This window comes from Mixophyes fleayi, chromosome 3, assembly GCF_038048845.1.
Source record: "Mixophyes fleayi isolate aMixFle1 chromosome 3, aMixFle1.hap1, whole genome shotgun sequence".
Classification (NCBI taxonomy): Eukaryota; Metazoa; Chordata; class Amphibia; order Anura; family Limnodynastidae; genus Mixophyes; species Mixophyes fleayi.
In genome coordinates, this window is record NC_134404.1 from 63,899,915 (window position 1) to 63,917,792 (window position 17,878).

General features: G+C 39.2%; 2 protein-coding genes and 1 long non-coding RNA gene across 3 annotated transcripts in view; 2 read left to right on the top strand and 1 right to left on the bottom strand.

The window, feature by feature from the left end:
* RAB6B (RAB6B, member RAS oncogene family) overlaps positions 1 to 2,847 on the top strand; it is a 40,797-nt gene extending 37,950 nt beyond the window's left edge. The window contains exon 8 of the mRNA XM_075201582.1: positions 2,120 to 2,847. Coding sequence (XP_075057683.1) covers positions 2,120 to 2,184 — 65 coding nt within the window. The 3' untranslated portion in view covers positions 2,185 to 2,847. The remainder of the gene's footprint in view (positions 1 to 2,119) is intronic.
* A 1,865-nt stretch (positions 2,848 to 4,712) lies between these two features.
* SRPRB (SRP receptor subunit beta) lies at positions 4,713 to 11,107 on the bottom strand. Its single transcript, XM_075201580.1, has 7 exons — positions 10,929 to 11,107; positions 10,331 to 10,425; positions 9,136 to 9,213; positions 8,030 to 8,112; positions 6,941 to 7,077; positions 5,976 to 6,030; positions 4,713 to 5,342 (listed from the first exon to the last, which is right to left on the bottom strand). The coding sequence occupies exons 1-7, from the start codon at positions 11,083 to 11,085 to the stop codon at positions 5,126 to 5,128; spliced, it is 822 nt and encodes a 273-aa protein (XP_075057681.1). The 5' UTR covers positions 11,086 to 11,107; the 3' UTR covers positions 4,713 to 5,125.
* A 98-nt stretch (positions 11,108 to 11,205) lies between these two features.
* LOC142142661 (uncharacterized) lies at positions 11,206 to 14,208 on the top strand. The gene is made up of 3 exons (XR_012689267.1): positions 11,206 to 11,563; positions 11,598 to 11,886; positions 13,324 to 14,208. It is a non-coding gene; the product is annotated as an uncharacterized LOC142142661 (long non-coding RNA).
* Positions 14,209 to 17,878: the final 3,670 nt, after the last annotated feature.

The window sequence follows — 17,878 nt, forward strand, 5'->3', positions numbered from 1 at the left end:
TCTTGTGTCAATGGTGCAGACTGCTGGCAGTGGTGTAATGATGTGGGGAATCTTGTCACACATTAGGCCCTTAATACCAATTTAGCATTGTTTAAATGCCATAGCCTACCTGAGCATTGTTGCTGACCATATGCATCCTTTTATGGCTAGACTTTACCCTTTTTATAATGGCTAATTCCAGCAGGATAATGCGCCATTACATAAAGCATACGTAATATCAATCCAGCAGAGCGCATTTGAGATGTGGTAGAACAGGAGAATTGCAGCATGAATGTGCAGCCGACAATTCTGCAGCAGCTGTTTAATGCCATTACGGACCAGAATCTCTAGGGGATGTTTCCGATGCCTAGTGGAATGCATGCCATGAAGAAGTCAGACTGTTCTGTGGCCCCTACCCAGTACTAGAACTAATAAAGTGGCTACCATTTGTTAAAAGTATTTTGGTTTAAAAACAAAACAAACCAATAACATATATCTGATAGGAGTTTCTAGTTCTGCGCATGCAGACGGCCCCTGTGCATCCTTAATTAAACAGAACTGACAAGGACAAATATGCTCTCTTGGTGTTGGCCACACCGCTCCACTTAACGTTGGTGTGTTATAACACAATTATTAATATGGTATGTGTGCCAGGAGGTTACCAACCTGTAGAAGCTTCTAAACATAAATACTGTGGTCTGAAACCAGATAATAAGTTGGGTGAGTGCAGGGGTTAAATAATGGAAGGGGTTTTGACTGAATAAAGAAAAAGAGAATTGTAAAGTATTTTAGAGTTTAGTTTGAGTAGTATCATATTCGGCATTGTATTTTGAGTTCAGATAATGCATTGGTTGGAGAATGAAACTAACTCACACTGCTTTACCACCAATTAAAACGCCAGAAGTCAAAATTGGTCATTATGTCTAATTGGGCAATTTACACAACTACAGCAACCAGCCCATTAACAATGTTCCCTGTTCCAACAATAGTGTAGGAAATAATATGATATGAACACACTGGTACTTATGTTTAAGTATCCTGTAATACCCTAACCAAGCCCTCTCTCCCCCAGTTGTGGACGTCAATGATAAGCCTTGCTGTGGTAACTGTTAGCCAATAGTAAGAGGGAGCTCGAGCTTGGCTGACCAAGCTGTAATGACCACCATCGTTTAGAGTTTAAATCAAACAGGGAGGGAAATGGTTAGGGCGTGTGTCCTCGATACTGCAGGACTTTTCAAATGAAGATTCATAGCAACATTTCCCCTAATCTGTCCTCTTTCAAACGAACATTAAAAACCCACCTTTTTCTTAAAGCCTTCCAGTCTCATGCCTAAACTCCCACCAGTCGGCTACCTCTCTTTCTCATCCCTTCTTCCCTTCTCCCCCTTCCTCGACTCCGTCTCCGTTTCTCCCGTCTCATCCATGTGTCTGTCTTCCCCTCCCTTTAGATTGTTCGCTCCTTTGAGCAGGGCTCTCCTACCTCCTGTTTCCATCACTTTTAACTGCGCTCTCCAGCTACTCTGCTCACCTCCTCTCAGTCCCTCTGCCCTCTGTCTCCTCTCGCTTCTCTCCGCTCCCCTCAGTGACTCTCAACCTGTCATCTGTGCCCACCCTCTTGGGCCATAGTTACCTGCCTATACTCACTTTTCCCCTCCCTCTTTCTCTTTCATGCTGTGCCTGAGTCCCCAGAGTTATAGTGCTTACTGTTACTTGTACTGTGCTGTTTCACCTTGTACTGTGCCATTGATTGTCCTTGTATGGCGCTACGGATACTTTGTGGCGCCCTATAAAAATTAATAATAATAATAATAATAATAATAACATAATGCCAGATGAATGTCTGGTTAAATACCACAAGAGTGGCCGACATTTATTATTTACATTAAATACATAGGGAAATGGAAGAGTCTTTCTTTAAATCATATGTATAGAATGTTTTTCTTTATTTGCCATAAACAGCAGTGAGGTTAGCTTAGTTCTGCTCTACTTACATCAGGGGGTGTTATTCCATGTAGTATGATTTGTAACATTGTTTTCAATGCCGTATCTATTAGGTCATGCAAATTATATAAGATAACGGATCTTGATTTCAGTGTAATGTCTCTGCAAAGCATATTTTCCTCAACAGCCTGCACTCCAGTGATTGACATAAAACTTGACAAAGCCCAAGAGCCGCAAGTTAGCGATGCTGGGTGTTCTTGCTAATACGCAGCGCATGACAGGTGAGCTGCCAGAGGCCATGTGCTTAGCAATGAGATGCTTCCTATTGGTTAGCCTGGAAAAACAAACATTCGGAAACAACCTCTAGAGAATGTCAAGATCCACCACTGTTCCTGACCTCTCCCGCCTCCCTGGAGACCTCGTTTGCTTTCTCTCTCTCTTTCCTTTTCTTGTGTTTTCTACGTTTGACAACTGTCATTGCACTTTTATTCCACAGTGTGTCTACTTTCTGCCCCTTTTGTGTTCACATCCCCCGCTCCTTATAAATGCACCTTGAAATAAGCAGATTATTTGCCTAACAGCTACAGGATCACTCACTTATTACCAAGCGTCTAGATGTAGACACATAAGAATGTTTCACCAAGTAATTTAGTCTATGCCAAATGGTAAAAGCCAAGACTGTCCAAGTGTGTGTAAATTGATTTTATTTAAAATCGCACTTAACCCATGAATGACCTCACCAAGCTTACTCAGATCACATTGGTACATCTTTCCTTCCGCTCTCATACATTCCCCCCTCTTACACCTCAGAAGAGAAAGGGCATCCTGACTCCAAATGCTGTTACTAACATGACATTTTATTTTTATTTTCACTTTTTGGTTGTAATATATAATTGTACTTTATTAAAATTGCCAAAAACAATGTGACTAATGTGTGCTGCGTGTGATATTGTCAGCGGCTGCAGATATACATTTCTCATATGGTGACTGGGGACAATGTATGTATATATAAGCTGGATCTATTATCTAAATGTAGCATTGCGTAAATAAAAACTGAATACAATTCTACACATAGGAGGATGCATTGACAATTGTAGTTTACAGTAAAGGATGTATAGGATTTGATGATCCCTAAAGTTAATCAGTTAGTGCCCACTTAGAGCATTATTCCCAGTAGTGGTCTTTTTTTTTAATAATAAATTACAATAAATTTACTGTTCTTAATTCTTGACCTTTGACAGATGCTTCCCTAAATGCATCAGACAATACAAGCAGCTCAATTTACAAGGCATTCAGTGGGTGATTAAGGCGAAGCCTAGGCAACCTGTCTCTGATCTCATAAACATTGTTAATTATAATAGTGGAAAGGGCAGTCAAAGACAAAACACAGACACCTTTCTTACCACTATGTCCCAAATTGAATTCCCAAGCAAATTGCCAATTGTATGCAGACACCAGCTGTTTGCACCCAGTTATTGAAATGATCCATAATAAGTGCACTTGTGTGTGCCCACCGATAGGAAGTCCAGGCCAATCTGCCGGTGTATAGACACCTTCAGCACTGTGTCATACACAGGTGGTGATGCTACAGGTTTCTCCATGTATACCAAAATATTCAAAAACTGGGTGTTTGGATTTTGAATTGATAGGGGGGTAGTCAATTGTTCGGCTTGACGGCCGAAAAACTTGCGCTCTAAAACTATTGCCGTCAATACGGTAATTACTCGCTGAATTTCAGCTCGCAGCTCCCTGAGCTGCGAGCTGAAGTTCAGCGAGTAAATTACCGTATGAACATTTTTTTAAGTGCAATTTTACCGTATTAACGGTAATAGTTTTAGAGCGCGAGTTTTTCGGCCGTCAAGCCGAACAATTGAATACCCCCCATAGTGTTCATTCACAGTTGCTATTGGATACTATGATGCAACTAGAGAATAACTTTGACATGGTACAGTAGGAGCAGCAGCAAATAATGTATACACAGACACTGTAAGAATAATACAGAATTCTGAGACTTCAAATGCTATAAACCCACAGATCGTCTTCAGCCTTTTACTACACCTGGACTGGTACCATTTGCTCCCATATAATCATGACAACACATCCAAAAGTATCTACCTTACCGCGATAGAATATTATAACTTTTCATAGACAGCACTTACACTAATGTCATCAAACCTGGAATGTTGCAAAATTAAAGCTAAATCTCCTGGACATGTTGCATGACAATGTGAACATATTGGAGTTTTGTTGTATGTCAACTGAAGTGTCTTCATCAGTAGCTTCAATCAATGTAATCACTCCCAGATACACTATATACAAACACATGGTTCCCCCCCAATTTAAATAAAATATCTGTAGTGTCAGTGAAAACACTACAGGAAACCTGTCAAGGCCTGAAATGGCTGCTATCTGAGATACAAATAGTTTAATTGGCTGCTATCAAACTTGACCCTAGTCTATCTCTCTCTCTCTCTCTGCATGTCGGTCTGTATGTGTATGTTAGGAATTTAGACTTAAGCTCCAATGGGGCAGGGACTGATGTGAATGAGTTCTCTGTACAGCGCTGCGGAATCAGTGGCGCTATATAAATAAATGATGATGATGATGATACAAAGGAAGGCATCAAGGATCACAAGGAAAGGTGCTCATGGCCAGTTGCAGAACAGACATCGTATTATCCAGAGACACTGCAGCAGTTCATACAAGTATAGCATATGAGGCAGATTCTTATCCGGGGAGTGCAAACCAACCATACTCCACATACTGTAAATAATAAATTATTTGAGGGAAAACACAATGAACAAGATTTCTATTTTGAAATGACAAATACACCTTACGCCAGCTTAAATAAATGCCCCCTACTGTATTGTTCAACAAAACAGGAAATTTGTAACTCACAATAATTGACTTTGCACATCCGCATCTGATAATGTATTATAGCACATAAAGCTGCTGATGGGTCTTAACAAGCAGTATGTAGCCAGCAGCTATAACGTAACATTGTCCTGTATATGAAAAGCTCTCATAAAAAATATCATCTTTGCTATACGAGAAGTGGAAGAAACAAGCGGCAGTCAGTTCTTATATATCGTTCTTGGAAACATTTAAATACTGACGTGGTATCGTACACCGTGTCCCCACATAACATCAGCTGCATTTCAACTAAGTGCCACTCTCTTCAAATGTTCAGTTTATAAGCCATCTCTCATGCCAGCTTGGCCAACCACCCCTCTATGTTGCTGAGGTTGGCATCACCATCTTCCTCCTTGCTGTCCCGAGCGCTGCACTCTAGAAATTCCACCTTCATGGGAAGTTGGGAGAAGTCAAAGTCTTTGCCCTTCTTCCCCAGCTGTGTGGTAGCTGGAGAACTGCTGCTGTCCAGGGTGCTGGGAGCGGCTGATTGGGTGACACGGAGAGTGTTCCTGTCAGAGAAGGGGGGAAGAGTAGTATGGTGAGCACAGACATGGATGCTTTCATTGTAGGCATCTCCTAGATAAGCAGCAATTAATGTATTTATTCTTTGCATGAGGACCCCCACCACTTGGTATACGCCACTCTCCTTGAATGGTAATCTTGACAATATAAATTCTATAAATACACAAACATGGCTCTTAAACCTTTAACAGCCTAGTTGTATATTATTGTGGTAATACAAATATTACTTTACAAACAGAATCCTTCACAATTAAGTATTATCATTTTTTAACAAGTTATGTTTATAAATGATGAGTGTGCTTCTTCTCATTATGAATTGTGACACAAAGTATTTCTGCATGAATATTGTTTTATATTCAGTCTACAGTGAAGTCGTCGGTCATTTCTCTTTTGTGTGTGAAGTTATCTGTAACATATTTCTACTTCTCCACAGTAAATCAGACCATTATTTCAAAGTTTAAATGATCTCAATATGGTTTTATCTTGTGATTATCAGTAAACACTAAATTATATCTTTATGACCAACCGGGTGCAGTGTGTAACCCTAGCAGTGCACAAGTCTTTTACTGCAAGCTGTCTGATAACCAATGTAATTAAGTGCAGTTTCCTGGGGTACTTACAGTTCCTTTTCCAGCTGCTGCTGTATCAACTTGGCTGACTTGGCCATGGATATATCTGTTGGTGAGTGAGAGAGACTTTGTGACTAAATAGGTCAGTCCCAGCTTGTTTTGCAGGTGAGAAATGCGCTTATTATCTCCCACATGCTAAATATTTCACCAACACCACAGGCACTATAGTACAACTTACTGCATGACTATACAAGGGCTTCAGGAGAAACTGTCAACATCAACATTAATTATTACTATATTATATTATACAGATTGACAGAGAGAAAAGCAATTTTATGGGGATGGTTGAGTCTTACACCATTTTAACCCACTAATGACCAGATGTATTTTAGACCACAAGAACCAGACTCATATTTGTGATGTGGTGGGTTCACTGGGGATATCTAAAATTAACCAAGTGAATTTTATATATTTGTTTAGGCATTTCTTTCGGTAGCATATTGGAAGACAAAAATAGGAAGAATTTTTTTTTTTGGAGATTCCGCAAATGTTACGTTCACATAAGTAGGAAATATTAAAGTTCAGGCAATACCCCAAACTTTAATTAGCTATACCCATGCCCCATTTACCACCCAGGGATACCAACTATATACAGTTTTATTACATATTTGGTGTACTACACAAGGGAGAATCTGTATCTATTTTTACTTGTCCTGTCTTTTAGTGCAGGGTGGCACAAGAAGTCTGATTCAGGCACCTAAAGAGCCTGGTCATTGAGGGAATATCCTAATGACATCACAATGAGAGGGGTTCATTCTCCAATGTGGGTGTGATGTGCACTCAGCATTAGAAACCTACAGCGCTAAGTTTTAAATACTGTAACCAGGGTGTAATTAACAAAAGCGATGGCAGTGTGCGGCTACCATGTTTATAGGCCATATATAACTGGCTACTTGGAGATAGCCCAAAGGAAGGAAAGAGTTTAAAGGGTTCTCAATTCCCAAAGATGGACACACCTTGCTTGTTGCAGGCAATAAGTATTGGAGGAACATTACGCAGCAAGGTAACATCTGTCAGAATCTGGTACAGGAACTCTGCCACCTCCTTCACATCACGCTGGAAGGCTGAACTGTCCACCAGGAAAACCAAGGCCCTATAAGATGGGATGAAATAAACATCATTCACAAAAACGTCAGAGTTTTATCAAGAAAGAAACAGAACTCGACGTCTCCATTCCTTGCATCATGACAATAGTCTGAGAAACTGTATCCGTTATTTATAACCTTACATTGGAGCAGTGGATTTACATTACCAGCTAACAGTGTGTGTGTGTGTGTGTATAATATATATATATATATATATATATATATATTTTTTTTTTTTTTTCTCTTTGTGTAGGGAAACCTTTTAAATAAGAAAACAGTATAGTATGAGTTAGAATAAAATCCATGTGATGTCACAGTACCAATGTCATAAGCCATTTTTTTGTGTCCATAGATGTTACTAATAAGCACAAAGACATTTCTTTGCATCTAGTTAACATTTATAAACATATTTAGTGCACAGATTCTTAGCAGCAACACACACAACCCATTATTTCAATTATATGTATCTTCAATAAAAATTAAGTGCTAGTGATTATTTAATTTTAAATAATCACTATGTCTGATCTATGCGCAGACACTGAGAACCAAACTGGGTCTACATAAAATGCAGCAAATAATTGTATGACGACATTAAGCAGTGTATAGCCGCAGTCTATAGCCCTTTATATAACCACGTTACCTATCTTCCATGACACGTGAACGGAGAAGATACTCATAAGAACACTTACAAAGATCTCAATGGACAGAGGAAGGGTCAGTGCACCCGGTCACTTTACAGAACTAGATGACAGAGCAGGGATTGGGCAACATAGAAGAACAGGTTCTAATTTCCCTGCTATGTCATCCACTTCTGTAAAGCACATGTGCACTGTCAGCCCGTCTCTCCATAATGATGATCTCTACACTAGTAGCTGTAAAACCAGAATGGAGGCACGACGTACCTATAAAAGGGCTGCGAGGACATAATTAGCTGGAAGGTTTGTGATGTATAGCTAGTACCTGGCTGCTGTCTTGTACTGCTCGATGTACTGAGGCCGCAAGCTTTCATGGCCAGGAACATCAACCAAAGTAAAACTGGAACCCTATAGGGGCATCAAAGACACTTAAGTAACAATGTAAACAGCACAGATAAGCAAAATATTCTGCAAGAGAGGTTTTGCATGACATAAATATTTGCATTAGAGACATAACTGAGTACTAACAGGTTTTAGTCTGCAACAAAGACATAGTCCAAGATAGTGACCTAAACAGATACATTGATATCACTAAATGTGGAGAGATTAACAGATCAAAATACCAACAATACCTGTCTCTATTATTCCTATTTAAATACCAAACCAAAATGTCAGCCAAGAGACAATGATTTAGGTACAGTAAGTGATCACAAAAGAGGGCTGAACAAAAACAGGACTGAGCTTTCATGATTTTTCAAAATACCAAATAAAGTTGTAAATATTCAAAGTACTGTCACCTTTAAACATATTTATCATTCCAGTTCCTAAATTTAAGCTCGTCAATATCTGCCAAGTGGTCTGATATTGCAACGTGTGTAGCCTGAAAATAACTAATAACAGATGAGACTATGAAATAGTAATCATCTCCAAATGCCTTTCCCATCATGCCAGGTAATGGTCCCATTGGCCCATCTGGTGGGTCATCTTCCCACTATACTAAAGGGCCAAAATAAAGCCAAAAGCAATCTGGCCATTATGCTCGAAAGATAAGCAGCTTTAGCTCATGCAATTTGGCCACCCATGTGTAGTAGATGACTTAACAGGATCAGCCTGTGAGTGGGCAGCTTAAGTATGCTCTTGTTAAAGGGCCTCTAAACTTATAAGAGAAGGTTAAACAATATCAGAAGACACCTGTAAAAGTCCCTATACCACGAAAGGAGTTCAAATACTTGATACAGCATAAACTAGGCATTTAGCTCACTGCAAGATATTGTCCTATATTATCACACTTGAGGCAATTAAAGTCTTTCATTAAAGTAGATTTCATTTTAGTGAATAATTGACATCATTTTGCACAAAATAAGAAGATTGTGGACACAAGTCATCTTTACAAACATAAATGGCAGCTGACTGAGTGTTTAGGAGTCTTACCTTGTCACTCTTCACTCTGTACACAGCAGAACTACCAGTGATAGAGGTCTGTGTTTTTCTGTACTTTCCAGTGAGGAGCTGTAACAAACACAAGTAGAAAATTACATAATAACCAATGGCCACAGACGAGACCTTGCTGTTCTATCCTGGGCTCTCTAAAAATGATTTATTCTAAGTTCTGTTTATGCTCTATCCAAAGCAGGACAAATGGGTTGAAAGTCAAATATCAAGATGTATGCACCTTAGCTTCATAATATGTAGTGGTGCTGGATACCTCAATAACCTGGCTCAATGTTCAAGTTTTCACGATGCATCAATATTACCAAAGTATATTTGTTTTTGATTCTGTGACTTCCCAAGTGTTTTTTATATATCTATTTTTGGAAAATACGGCTTTCTTGTTGCATTATAAATAATCCAACTTGGACAATGTATTGCCTCATTTGGAATAAACCCAAAAGATCATAAGTAATATAATCCTGCTCTAAAGAATATGCAATCCATGCACTTGAATAGAACAGAGTCTTAGTAGCACATTATAAAAACTTGTATAAGTCATATTGTCTTTATTTTAAATAAGTTTCACTATGATAAAAAAATGTATTATATTATAGTCACTTGCAAACTGGAAGAACTACAAACATCTCTGGAAACAATGTATTAGTATATTGAATTACACAAAGATGTGAACTTGACCCATTTGTCTGCTCTCAAACTTATAGCATCATCTTTTTTGGCTCAATTTACATAGGACAAATTAACTAATTGATGTAAAAGACTCATTGTACATATATTTATTAATGGAATCCAGCTAAATTTATCCAGGCAATTAGTGCTCTATTCAGTCGGAGCAAAAATATATATAGGTCTGGGTTAGGCTGATGAGGTTTCTGAATGGCCCAATTGTAAAGCACTGTAAAGTATGCTGGCACTATACAAGTAAGTGTTAATAATACCAGCACCTAAGCCACTAAAAACATCTTGTGACAATTATTAAAGCTAAAGCCTACTTGTATTTATATTACATAAGTTCAGAACTTAGATTTATGGGTTACAGGATTTGAATGATTGATTTTTACAGCCAACACGAATATTGCATGGAACAGTATGTAACACACAAACATATAAAAGTTGACCTTCTAGATCGGCTAATACATTTATAAATTGTGAGCACATGGATATTGGTGTCACATACCCTGATGAAGAGTAAGGTTTTACCAGAGTCACACAAGCCAACAAGTAGAACAGCTCTGCGGCTAGTCTGCCTCCCTCGCAGCAGTTTCCACAGCACTGAATGAAAGAAAAGCACAGAATGTTAAATGACTATGATCGCAAGCGAGTATACAGAAGACAGCACAAAATAAATATGATAATGTGTTGCACAAAATAAATATGATAATGTGTTGCAATGACAACGTTGCCCATCCACCTGAATGGTGAGCACAGGAGGCTGCAGCTTCTAAATGTACATTCTTTGACACTCCAGTTGTAGTTATGTAGTTCAGAAACAGATGAAGTACTAATGTTACTCACTGTAATCTAAAGTTTTAACATTAATATGTTAATAACCACCTAAATCTTAGGAACTACACTAAGATCAAAATGACTTTCCAGCCTGCAACCCTCACCTAATATAATATATACTGTAACGTACGTCTAGGAGACCAGTGACTCTCAAGCAGTTGTAGAACTACAGATGCCAACAGGTCCTGCCAGTAATACTGGGACACACAGTATCACATCAGCTGGAGAGTCACAGATCATGCACCCTTTCCATTGTACATGTAACTCACCCAGGGAAACCAGCACAGCCACGAGTGCCACGACTACAGACAACACAGTGGGATCTTGCCTTTCCAGCTCCTGTTTGATAGACTCCATATCTGGCAACCACTGAGAGCCCGCAGACTCCTGTACCGCCGCCGCCATCGTGCTCAAGCAAACGCGCATGCGCGGTGCACTCTACGCTACGGCGCATGCGTCCCACCTCCCGGCAACGTGTCACTGGCCCACATCCACTGAGCTGCGCGCGTCTGACAGCAGCAAAGCATGATGGGAGCTGGAGTAATCATGGGGAGTGTTTCGGTTTTCGCGGCTTCTGCGCATGTGTGGATCAAGTGTCTGTCATTACAGCACTCACTAGCCTTTGGGTAGCTACAAGTTCCAGCAAGGTGGCCATGCTAGGACGACAGCTGGCGAGCCACAAGTTGCCAAATGCTGATAGGTCATGCTGAAATTTGTAGTTCCACAGCTGCCTTCTAGATAGAGACAGGTTGGCGAGATATGCTGGGACTTGTAGTTTCCAAATAAAATAGTTGGGAGCTGCAAGTTCCCTCCTTCTGCAATCGAGTAGCCTATATAATAAAAGCAAAGCAATGCTGTATATAGTATATTCCATAGATAAATAAAATTAATATGTCTGATTGAGGTTATTTACACTTACACACTGTCTAAAAGTGTAGGTTATTTACACTTACACACTGTCTAAAAGTGTTAAGACTATTGAAACTCTTCCACTTGAACACCAAAAAGCAATGAAATTACAACCATTAAGGTATAAGCCTTAATGACCATGTCCCTTGCACAATATAGACATGGTATGTCAATGCTCTGTGATATTTCCATTCATGTGACAGAGACAACTCTCTGATAGGGGAAAAAAATATCCTTAGAAGAATCAAGGTGAGACATAGTGGACCATTAACAGTATCCTGGGGCCTGCTGAATCTGGGCTGGATATCTAGTTCCCAGGTAAGCAGTATTCATTATTAGTGTACAGTAATGAACTCCACACAAAACTGACAATTAACCTTTAATCAGCCTCATTTTGATGGTTATTTTTCACTGTTGGATAGAAGCTGAAAACATTTGTATGGTAATCTTACATCCCTTTTTATGAACAAACTGCAAGTCGGGACTTTTTGAGCATATGGGAGTTTGCACCATAACTATGTATATTAAATTACATTTAAAAAATAAAAATAGAAAGACAATTGTTGTCAGCGCTTATCCTTAACACTGCATATCTGTGAGTATCTAGCAATATGAAAACGAAGTATTGGTTCATTTTTTGATCAAAACATTTAAGCAGTTATCCCTATGTGCATGGAATTTTCACCTAGCAACATCAGATATTTACCTGTTTTAGGGACTTTCTGGATAAGAGATCCCATGCTGGGACTCCTGGCAGTTTTACAGTTGATTAATATTTTGCCAGATAATTACATTTAATGACCCAAATTGAGAATTTATTTAACCTGACATATTATTGAAGATTGCTGTTAAAGGCTGCTGTGTACTCCAGAACATGCCGCCATTTTTAGACCCGGACTGTCAGTAACAGGCAAAGTACCGTATAATGGTACAGGAACCAATCTGTGTGCTGTGTGTAAACTGTATCTAATAGCAGTTTACATAAAAACAGATATTAGATCCTGAATTGAATAGTGTTAGCATGCAGGAAATGCCTATTAAACCATCCCCTTACTAATTCCTTCTGAAGATTTAAAAAAGTGTACAAAAATGAAATATAAAAAACTAAAGTGTATAAAAAGGTTTTAAGATTTTTAAAACAAAATTTTATAAACACGAACTCCCTCCTTCCTAGTCAAGCACAATGAGATGTTGTATCCATGTGCATAACATAAGAAAGTAAATACTGCACCCTAAAACAGTGGCAGATCTGTCAGACTGTATATAACGTAATGGATATAATGTTACCTATAGGAGCCTCCCACCCCTGGTGTCCACAGGTGACGTCACTAGGTGGGAACCCTATAATCTTACCAGGTGCAGAAATATACAGCATTTTATAACAAAAAAAACAAAACTAATAATGAAAAAAAAATGTGTAAGGAATGGAATAAAGTAAAAATGTGGTGAAAACAAGTTTAGAAATATTTTAAAAATGGACCAATGTGCATCAAGTTTTAAAGAAATGTCAGACCACAATTACATGAGTGGATTTTGCAGACCTGTACATTGTGCAAACTCCGATCTCCTCAACAACATTGATATAACGATCCCAGAGTGATTTCAGAACCAGCAAGCACAGGTGACTTTAGTACACTGGCGCAGTTTGTGTCTCTGAAAGCAGGTTGAGCCAGGAAATATATTCCATGGAAAATGCAACCATAAACAGTATACAGCACAGTTTTATTAATGCATACAATTTTCTTTAATTTTCAGATGGATGAGTGTCACCATCCCCATTGCTGCATTTAGATTTGCAGCTCAAAAGAAATGGGCTGGCCAGTAAAAGAAATGGTGAAGCTACTAACAGGAAAAGGCCAAACCCTGTAAATATTCCAACCGACTGCGGAAGAGAAAACAAAGTACCAGTTAGATGTAGTATATATTTCTTATGGTAGAATGTTGAGTTGTTGGTTGTTATGTTGCTGTAAGCTTTGTTTCTGCACTCTGCTAGTATACACATAATGCCAGTGGTCTTATGCACGTCAGGAGTCCTCATGTTTTTTCCCAGTTCCATAATGTATTGGTTATGTATATATTTTTTTTTTTACTATGCCCAAACATGTTTTATATTTGTTTTCGTACTGCCTGGAAATAGGTCATACTTGCCAACGTGCTGAAGTTGGCTTCCGGGATCCTGCTGGGGGAGGTGGGCGTGATGGGGGCGTGGCTCCAAAATACGTGTAATTTTGGCCCCGCCCCGTGACGCAATGACGCAAATGTGTCATTTGACAGTAGGGGGCGGGGCCAGAAACCGCGATTCCCAGTGAATTGCGGCGTTTTGGATCTAATTCTGCCCACTTCACTAGGAAGTGGGCAGAATTCTGCCAGATGCGGGAGATTGCCACACTCTCCCGGGAGTCTTTGAGACTCTCGCAAAATGCGGGAGTCTCCCGGAATTCCGGGAGAGTTGGCAAGTATGAAATAGGTGTTTTTATGACTGTCTGCACATTTCTATGATAATAATATCCTGTGTTGATGCAGCTCATAAGAATTAAATACCAGTAACAGTAGAAAAAAAAAATACCCACTGGTAAAATAGTTGACAAAATGCAATGCTGATTGTATGTGAAATATAATTACTTTACTATTTCAAACATCCTCATAAGTATCAAAGTGCTGTCCTTATTTGTTCTAGTACTTTAACATTATACAGATGTATAACAAAAAATATAATCATGTGACATCACTATACCACTGTTACTGCTTTTGACATATAATTTATGATCACCAGGTGGCGCTGGTCAGTAAAATACAATGACAATTGGGACAAGTACCTTGTATTTAAAGGGAACAGAAATGTGCATTTTTTAAATGATACACAGACACTTCTTGTCTTTCATTACAAAATAGAACACTGTTAACCCTGCATCCTCATTGATAACACTGACTATGCGCTGTGAAACAAAAGTTCCTAAATGATTGCTTTTCTGACATTTTCCTAGTGGGATGCCAAAATATAAAATTAAAGAATGAGTTACAGCACATCATTCTCACCAACCTGTGTCCTGTCCACATAGCTGAGATCCTAAGTTGACCTAATTTGTTCTGACAAGGTCCTTTAGCATAGTGTATGAATCATCCTAATAAAGCAGAAATATAGTACCTTTAACATAAATCATACTTGCCCACTCTCCCGGAATGCCCAGGAGACTCCCGAGTTCTGGGTAGGTCTCCTGAGCTCATGGAAAAATAGACAATGTTCCCGCATCCTGCCCGTCTGGAGCCAAAATGACGCGATTTGCTGAGAATGGCGTCATTTTGGCTCAATTTTCCACACCCCGCCCCTTCTGCCCATAGGCAAGTATAAATCAAAGCAAGGAACATGAAATAGAGTGCCAGCCATGGGGAATAGCAATAGATTGTGTCTGAAATTGTCTCTTTTGATTCAGAAACTTCACTACTAACAAAAAAAGGGCTCGTTCACACATTTGCGTTGGTAAAATGGGTATAATGTAGACAAACTAAATTGCGCCTTGGATGTGTTTTCGTTATGCATTTTTAACATGTACTTTTAAAGTGTTTCATTTTTGCCAATACAACCTATTGTACTGGTAATGCACATTAAGGCACGAGAAATAGGGTTTTAAAATTTTAAAAGTGGTGTTAAAATTTTAGAATGCAATAGTGGGAACGGCATTATTGACTCTTATTCCTCCATCTGAAATGCAATTCAATTTTATTAATGTGTAAAAGCTCAAAAAAAGCAGATAGGTGAGAACAAGCACTTAAAGACAAACTATTCTTATTAAAGTTAGAGCTTAATTTTAGTCCATATGTCCACAATCTTTTCTTTCACCTATCACCCCATATGCCCATAAGGCTTTTACTCACATGCCACCTCATATGCCCTCCAGCTTTTCTCTTATGTCACCTGCATATGCCCATCAATTTTTATTTCATGTGCCACCTCATGTGCCTACCAGCTTTTCTCTCGCGTCACCCCATACACCCACCAGTTTTTCTTTCATATGCCACCCATGTCCTACAGCTTCTCACATGTGCTCACCATCTTTTCTCTGACATGCCAACCCATATATGCACCAGCTGTTCTTTCATGTGCCACCCCATATGCCCACCGGCTTTTCTCTCATATGTCAACCCATATGCCCACCGTGTTTTGTTTCACATGTCAGTATGCCTATCATGTTATCTTTCACATGTAGTCCCATATTATTATTATTATTATTATCTTTGACTTATAAGGCGCCACAAAGGGTCCGCAGCGACGTACATTACATATACAGAAAACAGAACCAAGACACAACATGATACAAAAATGTATACAAACACAGGTGACAGGGTAAAGCAAATCAGATTATATCTGACAGATAGTGAAAGGGATGGTAGAAATCAGCGAGAAGAAGGCCAAAGCTTAAGAAGACAGGGAAAACAGGGCTAGGGAAGCAGGCCAAGAGGTACAGAGGGTGAAGGAACAGTAGAATAAGCACACAAGGAAAGAGGGCCCTGCTTATGAGAGCTTACATCCTAAAGGGAAGGGGGAGACACAAATAGGGTGGTACTAACTGGGGGAGAGAACCAGGACAAGGAAATTAGGAGGAGGACTAATAAACTTGAATAAAGAAAAGTGTCTTAAGGGCACACTTGAAGCCTTTGAGAGTAGATGCTAACCTGATGGAACGTGGAAGATCGTTCCACAGCAGGAGAGCAGCCCGGGCAAAGTCCTGAAGACGAGAGTGAGAGGAGGTGATCAGTGAAGTAGTGAGTCGGCGGTCACAGGCAGAGCGGAAGGGGCGGGTAGGAGTGTAGGTAGAGATGAGATTGGAGATGTAGGGAGGGGAAGATTGACTAAGAGCTTTAAAGGTGAGGGTGAGGAGTTTAAATTTAACTCTGTAGGGTATGGGGAGCCAATGTAATGACTGTTGGAGGGAGACTGCAGATACAGAGTGGCGGGAGAGAAAAATGAGGCGGGCAGCAGCATTGAGGATAGACTTAAGAGGGTCAAGGCGAGAATCAGGTAGGCCAGAGAGAAGGAGGTTGCAGTAGTCAAGGCGAGAGATAACAAGCGAGTGAACAAGGGTTTTCGTGGCTTCCGTGGTGAGAAAGGGACGTATCTTAGATATATTCCGAAGGTGGAAGTAGCAGCCATGTTATCTTTCACATGTAACCCCATATGACCACAAGCTTTTCTCTCATGTGGCTCCCAATATCATCATCAGCAGCAGCTATTTATAGTGCCACTAATTCCATAGCGCTGTACAGAGAACTAATTCCTCTCCAGTTCACAGAACAAAATATGGAAGCGGGGAAGAAGTCAGCCATATTTGTACTCCTAAGTGAAGCCACTCAGAGTACACCCAGCACACACCTCTATCTGACATGTGCAACACTAAGAAATCCCCTTTCCTTAAAATGGGGCATATTTTATCAAATTGTAAAAAAAACTAAAAAAATGCTAAAAAAATATCACCCTCGAAGATACAATGGAACAATAGTTTTCTAGCAAAACAAGCCCATAGTCTTAAAACACCCTGTACACTGACTGAGTTACGCTTACCCCCCAAAAAATGGAAGAATGGTGACTTTTTGCAAAACAGGAAGTGGAAAAAAAACTACATTTTAGATTATTCCAAACATTTTTTAAAATTATTTTTATCTAATATTTGGCATGAAGCATAAATAGATGGTTCTCAATTGGTATGCCAAATATGAGCCTGGTGGAATGCGATTTAATAGATTCATCCTTAATATAAGGGCATGACTTTTCCCTTATAATGTAACCTATCCAAACATCTGACAATGAAAGAAAAAGCCATCTCCACTGTTATCATCAGTAAACCATGTATTCTCAGTAATAACGTAACAATACCAATGAATATATATTACACCAGTGGTTTTCTCCAGAGTATTGTTGAGAATACCTTATAGGTTATAAGCTATCACGAGCAGAGCTCTCTCTACTTTGTCTCACATCTGCACGTCCTTTGCCAGTCTTGTCTGTCCTTGTACTTTTTTTATGTGTGATTGTATTTTGAATGGTTTGTAGATCCTTACAAATAAGCGATGATGATGATTGTTTATCCTACACTATTGTATTTTTTTATATTGACAATTTTATAATATTTATTGGAATATTTTTATTTACTGACATTTTATGGAAATGTAGAACAGAAACTACAAGGAGCAGGAGTGCCAAAACTGGGGTTGTTAGGTACACCACTGTCTTTTCTTTTTTTACAGAAAAAAAGTATTTAAAGCTGCAATGTCCTAACCCTAACCCTAAACCTAACCTTGAAATTAGATATCAGTG

Bases quoted from the DNA above. Each gene is read 5' to 3' on its own strand.
- SRPRB (XM_075201580.1), bottom strand. From the start codon at position 11,085: ATGCGCGTTTGCTTGAGCACGATGGCGGCGGCGGTACAGGAGTCTGCG. The intron at 10,426-10,928 runs GTGAGTTACATG...TCTTTCATTCAG, and splicing joins GGCTGTGCTGGTTTCCCTGG to TGCTGTGGAAACTGCTGCGA. The intron at 9,214-10,330 runs GTATGTGACACC...TGTTTGTTACAG, and splicing joins AAACCTTACTCTTCATCAGG to CTCCTCACTGGAAAGTACAG.